The sequence below is a fragment of the Antrostomus carolinensis genome, unplaced genomic scaffold (genome assembly GCF_000700745.2).
Source record: "Antrostomus carolinensis isolate BGI_N321 unplaced genomic scaffold, ASM70074v2 scaffold22882, whole genome shotgun sequence".
Lineage (NCBI taxonomy): Eukaryota > Metazoa > Chordata > Aves > Caprimulgiformes > Caprimulgidae > Antrostomus > Antrostomus carolinensis.
In genome coordinates, this window is record NW_010297865.1 from 1 (window position 1) to 6,792 (window position 6,792).

General features: G+C 40.3%; 1 protein-coding gene across 1 annotated transcript in view; it reads left to right on the plus strand.

Annotated features, from left to right (window-relative positions):
• The first annotated feature begins 2,221 nt into the window (after window positions 1–2,221).
• Window positions 2,222–6,792, plus strand: part of LOC104520556 (integrin alpha-V) — a 41,533-nt gene continuing 36,962 nt past the window's right edge. Inside the window, 2 exon segments of the mRNA XM_010162273.2 lie at window positions 2,222–2,343; window positions 4,271–4,398. Coding sequence (XP_010160575.1) covers window positions 2,222–2,343; window positions 4,271–4,398 — 250 coding nt within the window.

The window sequence follows — 6,792 nt, forward strand, 5'->3', positions numbered from 1 at the left end:
ACCGCCGGTTCACAGCGCGGGCTGGGGAGAGCTGGCGCCGGGGCGGCTCTCGGAAGGGAAGCGATTAACGCACGGGAGGGCCCCGGCTGCCCTGGCCGGGTGCGGGGATGGGAGCGCTGGGATGGAGCTGAGCCGAGCCCCGCTGAGTCTGCCCCGGCCCGGCTGCCGGCCCCGTGCAGTGGAACCTCCGCGCCGTCCGGCGGGTCTGTCCCGCAACGGGCAGGCAGCCTGGGCTGCATCTCCTTCCCCTCCCGCGGTGGCCCTGGCTGCCGAGAGCCCGTCACCGGGAAGCAAAACTTGATGTCGTGCGGTCGGTGGGCTGTCTAACGCGATTTAAACTGTGCGCTGCTGGGTTTTCGGAGTCGCCTTACCAGTGTGCGGTTTATACAAACACCAGTGGTATTTATAAATACAGCGCAGAAAGATGAAGGTACGGTGTTCTGCTTCATCACGTCTTGCACTGGAGGTTTTGTCCCAGAAGTCTCAGAAGTTGTGCTCTTCTCTTTTTTGACTGCTCCTTGCAGAAGTGCCGAGTTTGAGCTGTGCTGTATCTGTGCGGGTCACAAAGCTGCTGAGGAGGCTAGAGAAGAAAAAGTTCCATGTAAATACCCTCCACATCTGCTTCCTGAATATGTTTCCGTTTCATGTTAAACAAAAATTAGGCAATGTGTCAGTAACTTCAAAGTCATCCTGTTGCTGTTAGCCCGTATTTCTCAAGTGCAGGCTATATTAAAATCCAGCTTTTGCCACTTTTCCACCCTCTTTTCCCATCTTAAGAAAGGGCTGTAAAGTTAGAAAAGCTGCTGGCTTCTCTCATGCCGAGGGGTTTTTCTTTCTTTCTCTTGATCTTTAGCTCATAAAACTTTATAAACAAATTCTATAGCTATCGAGCAAGTCTTTTGCAGTACATCAGCTAGCCTTGTTTGCATTTCTTTACAGCCTACAAATTAGAAGTCATCCTGTCTTAACTTGCATGTGTTGCAACATCTTTCTATGGTGTCTTAATCCCGTAAGTCTTAGTACTGAAAGAAAAAAAAGTGCTATTTGTGTCCCTCCTTTTATTTTTAAGTCAGCGTGTGTGGCTGCAAAGTTATCAGGAGACTGGTAAATGCACGTAGTAAACTTTCTCCCTTGCTTTCTGATAAGGAATTATGTGATCCAGCTCTCCTTGAATTATGTGATCCAACTCTCCTTGAAATCGCTTTTTGGAACCTTTCCATTATTTTTATAATAACTAATGACCTCAAAACGCATGGCTGTAAAAGAAAAGTGTTGGGTTTTTTTTTTTATGTTGAACACTAGTGGTTTTCAGACAGGATGGAAGACTCCAGATTTTTAAGGGAATTTTTGCCTCGGTTTTTTGGTGTGACTAGAAGTTGGTATCTGCTAAGCTAAACCTGCACTTTATCTACGGTTTAAGCTCATAACTGAAACAAAGTAGCTATGCAGCTTTTGCAGGAACAGGCTCTAATGGTGGTAGATTCTGAGTTTTTGCCTGTGGAGACTGATCTTTTGCCTCCTCAAATAGCCAGAAATACTTGTATGCAGTGTCCTCCAAACATAGGCCTGTGTCTTCCGCGTCATTCAAGAAGGATCAACACACCCACACCCCACAGACCCGAATGCCTGTGGGTTCCCTCAAGCTGTTGGAGGGGAAAGAAAGGTAGCGATGAACAGTGACCTCAGTGACGTCTGCAGTGACACGTTAGGTGGAAAACTGACTGAACTGTTTTACAGCATGATTAGCAAAAAGTATTTAGTAAAATGAGCCTTGTTTATATTGTTTCTATTGAGCGACATCTGTGTCATTTGGTTCCTACACTTTGATGTTACTTTGGTCAATTTCTTTACACAAATACTAGAGATGAAGTAAATTTAGTCGAGCTAAAGCTACTTAGATTGACTAGCCTGACAACAAAGGAGCATTATTAGTTCTTGAACGCTCAGGCTGCTGTTTCATGGTCTATTTTGATGTGCTGGATGCCAAAATTAAGCCTATTTTAAAGTCCAGTATGAAAGACCTATTCCAGAAGTCAGAGTAGTAGTCTTGTATCGGGGTGCTATGTGACAAGGGCATAACTATAATACCAAGTGACTGAACATAACTTTATAAAAACTGGGGAAGGTTTCTCATAGATGCTGTGTTGTAAAAGAATTGTATTTGATAGTCTGGCTTCCAGTCCACAAGCACATGGAAGTACTAGTTTATCTTTATTGGCCCATGGCGAAGCAGTGGCAAGTGATTATTCCTGTAAGTGCACCTACCGAAGCTGAACTGCTGAGGATGTCAGTGCACACCCGGTCTTGTCCACAGCGTCGTGTTGGGGCGGATGGTTGTGTCATGTAGGAGATGGGCAGTTACCAAAGCATAGCTGGTGTATTCCCATGGAAATAATGATTTTCCCTCTGTTGCCCCTTTCCCAGCTATGTGGACTAGAGAGTTCTTTGTGTTTAGATAATTTGTATATTATTGTAAGACCTATGACAAAATCTGCTTGTTTGATCTATGATGATAAAAATGCTTTTTTTATTTTGCTTTGGGAAAAGAGGTGACTAAACCTTTGTGGAGTCCCATAATGATTCTTTTATTGGTAATCTTGTTAATAAACTTAATCACAAAGATTATCTTAAGAAAGATTTAAAATATAAGAATGGGAATGATTTCTTTTTTTAAACAAGTATTTAATTTGATGGACTTCTCAAAAGATAGTGATACGAGAGTAAAGTGGGACGCAAGTTACCACTTGTTTAATAGATTGTAATTAAAATAATTAATGTATTTCTTCACTTGGCATTATGATGTTTATTTTAAGCATTTCTGTTATGCCCAGAGAGAAGATTTTAAGTTGATTAAAGCATTTCAAGTTCTTGTTCTTGGAATCTAGAGAATCCATGAATGGCAACTAAGGGAAACAAATGGATTGCCAACTTGCCTAGATTTTCTATCAGTGTCCACACCAGGAATATTTTTTAAGGTTCTGAAAAATCACATGGCTTGAAAACTAGTAGCTTATGTTGGTCTTCATATGAACTGAGCTTTGATGAGGTGCTACATGTTTATACCTGGTATTTACAGGTTAAGAAATATAAACTTTGCTCTGTACTAAGGTGAAGCCTGGAAGATGAGTGTGAAAACCAGAGCAAGTTTGATCGGTCTGAATCTGCCTACCTGTAGACATTCTCTCCAACCAGTCTTGCAGCTTGTTCTGCTAACCCAAGTTCAAAACTAAACAACCACAATGCCTGATACGGGATGATAAGATTTGCTATTGCAAGCTCTATTCTCTCTTAAACAGTCTAAACTGAAACAACAGAGCAGGTTCTGATAAAATGAAGCATTTGGGTTTATATCTTCTATACATCTTTGTTTATACTTCAAATTGACTTCCTCAGGAAAGTGCTGATGAATCAACTATTTCAGAGGTGTCGGTGTTCCTGGAAGAACATTAAGAACCTTGTTGGAGGATGCTAATAACCTTGTTTGGTCTGGCTTCTTATTCAGTCTGTTTCTTACTTTGCAACTTCTGAATTTTACCACCTGCGCAGGCATAATCTCATAGCAGTTCCTGCTCAGACTGCGCTTAACTTGTTCATGTAAGCAGAGACTTATAAAAGCACAACAGAGCTTAATAAGGAAATGATTACTGTGTAATTAATTTCATGAGATTCATTAATGTACAAACCTGTGGTTGACAGTCACTTGGGTACTTGGAGATTCTTTTTAAAAGACCATTTGCTAATACTAGGCAGACTCACTACTTCTGAGCTCAGCAGCACTACTGTTTTGTTTATGTATTGTTTCCATTTTTGACTGACTTCCTCGAATTACTCTTACATACAAAATTAACCAGAAATTATGTTAGCTGGTGACTTTCTTAAAATTAGAGAAGGACATGATTTCCTGTTTGGCTGCATACGTACATATTTTTGAAAGGAAAAAAAAAGAATATAAAAGGTGTTTTTCTATTTTAAAATATCATTAAGTAGGGCAGAATACTTTAATTTTGTCTTCTGTTGTCTTTCTTTTGATAAGGGTTTTTTTTTTTTTTTTTTTTTTGGTTGGTTGTTTTCTTTTGCCTGCTTTACTTGCAGAACAGAAGGACTCAAGACCTAAAACCTAATGTGAATTTCTCTGAAACTCAAAGTATTTCTAGTCAGATTTAGATTTGAAGGGGCAAGACTTTTGTTTTATTAATTCTTTAGATGTCATAAAGTAACGTCTGTGCCTTAGGTGTCAAAACCTTTGTTTTATTTCTTCTTTTTACTGCAGGATATTTTTACTGGTCGGAGCTCCAAAAGCAAACACTACCCAGCACAACATCGTAGAAGGAGGCCAGGTGCTCAAATGTAACTGGAATTCAAACAGAAACTGCCAGCCCATTATATTTGACTCCACAGGTAACATGCAGTTTGCTGTGAGGGGAGATGGGGTGTCTCTGCTCTAATCGTAGCACGGGAGAGCAGAAGGGATTCAGATTCCCGTGGGGTTTCCTGATGGTCAATGTGAATGCAGCTGTTTTTGGACTGGCAACTAGTCAAGGCTGGTTTGGTTTTGTGTTTTGTTTTGTTTTGTTTTTCCTTTCCTCTCTTTTTAGAATTCTGTTGTCCTTGGTATGTGCTGAAAGCCTGAGTGAGCATACATTATTCTTCTTTGTTTTAATTTATTTATATTTCTCCTCTGTACTTTCCAGCAATCCTAATTCCCAAGGGGTTTTTGCCCATTAAGAACATGGCATGTGAGGAAAGACACTTTTTAATATTAGCAAAGGTGTTATAGGCAGAAATACTCAGAAGTTGAATCTGAAACTGGGAGTATAAACTTCAAAGTGTGGAAAAAAGTTCTTTTTTTATTTTTTCCCCTTGGATGTAGCTTCATAGTATTTGTGACATTTATGATAGCACCTCTTAGGGTGCCTCAGGTCAGAGGCATTACCTCACACTTCTGAAGTATACTAAAGCAGAGCAGCAACAATGCTGGCAGTAAACATTTTGCTCAGTCTTCATGCTCTGGTAGACATAGTGATTTCCATAAGCTGTGGCAGGTCATATGAGAACGCACTGCGTGTGCTTGAGCCATTCCCTGTTGAATCCTGTTTTCCACAGCATGTTTCAGGCCAGTGGAAAAACCTTTCCATGTCATGGGAGTGGATTAGCAAGACCCATATGGTAGGGCAGAGGAAACACCTGTGCATTTAAGGTCTAGTTGGTCATAATTCATTCTTGCCTCTGCTGGTACTTTGACTTGGCTGTCTAAAGGCTGTTAGATTTCCACAGCCTTTGTAAATCGTGTACAATACAGTGGAGAAGCTCTTCTTCCCATTCCATTGTCAAAGTATACCGCAAACCTTGTTGGTGTTCATATTTCTGAAATTGCTATATATTTTTCTGAAAACTATTATGCTACCAGTTCTCTTGAGAACAAACAAGCAAATTAATTCCATAATGGTGCACACAAACCCCAAGTTATTATCATTCTCTTTACTTTGCTCCATAAGAATGTTTGTTGCTGCCAGATTATTTAAGATTTCTGGTAAGCTGTGACGTTTTGTCTGGATCAGTGTAAGGCAGCAAAAATTGGTTGGTTTGGTTGTTTGTTTTAGTTTGGGCTTATGTGGAATAATTACTGGAAGTAACTTAAAAATTGGAATATGAATGTGTTGTTTGTTTCAAAGAAAAAAAAAATCTAGATGTTCCTAATTAATAATCACCACTAGTATAATAGCCAAAAAACTTTGCTAGAGAAAGATGAGCTACCAAGGTAGGTTCTGGATGCATCTTCCAATGGGAATTGCAGTGCATTTATCTGTACTGTTAACATTTGCAATAGGCTTTTCCATATGTCAGGCAGAGTAAATAAATACAGAGGCCATGCTGCTTTGCTCTGTGTCTGTTGAAGATATTTGCTACTGGGCAAACAAACTGTTTTGCTTATAATTTGCCTTAAGGGCACGTTAATCACTTGAAATTTAACAGTAAAAATAGCAGGTCATGATGGCCTAAGAGGATTTCTTTCAGGCACATTTTAACTCACTCCAGCTTTGTGGCAAGGAATTGGGAAATAATGCATTTGTTAATTATTCTCAGTGTGAAAAGAGGCATTGTATTTCAGCATAATAAAATAATAAATGCACTGAGACAAAATAAAAGGTCTTTTTCTTTGTGCCTAGTACAATGGTTGATTCCCTACATTATGATGACAGTGTTTTACTGCCAACACAGTGCAAACCCCCACTCCTGCCTGCCCCTACCTCGCAAGGGAACAGGGGTTAGGGAAGACCTGTGATTCACTTTGCAGAAAATAGGAAGTAGAAGATTTGATCACTGATTTGCAGTACTAACGCCAAGGTGCTTTTTGTAGATGACTACATGGAACCCCTGCAAGAATTCAGGATCATCTGTAACTACTTCAACATTTGTGTAATATGATTTGTAATTCCAGAGGTATTGCTTAGCCCTGCAATACTAGGCAGACTTTTTCCTTCCCCTCCAAGGTTATTTAGCTGGTTTATTAATGGAAAAAGCAGCACAGGTTCTGCATAATTAATTATGGCTTTCTTCAGAGTACTTATGGCTTTTCTCTGTTTACCTGTCAATGCCAAACTCCATATATGGACTTGCAAAACTATAATTACTAGAAGGCGTGTCCCTATTCTTTCTCCTGTTACCCTCTGCCAGATAGCAGAGCTGGCAGATCTCAGACCAGGCCCAGCCACCAGGTCTTACACGCAGCATCTGAGAGCGAGGCAGAGGCCGTGTTTCTGTGCTGTGAATGTAGCAAAGGGAATGAGGAAA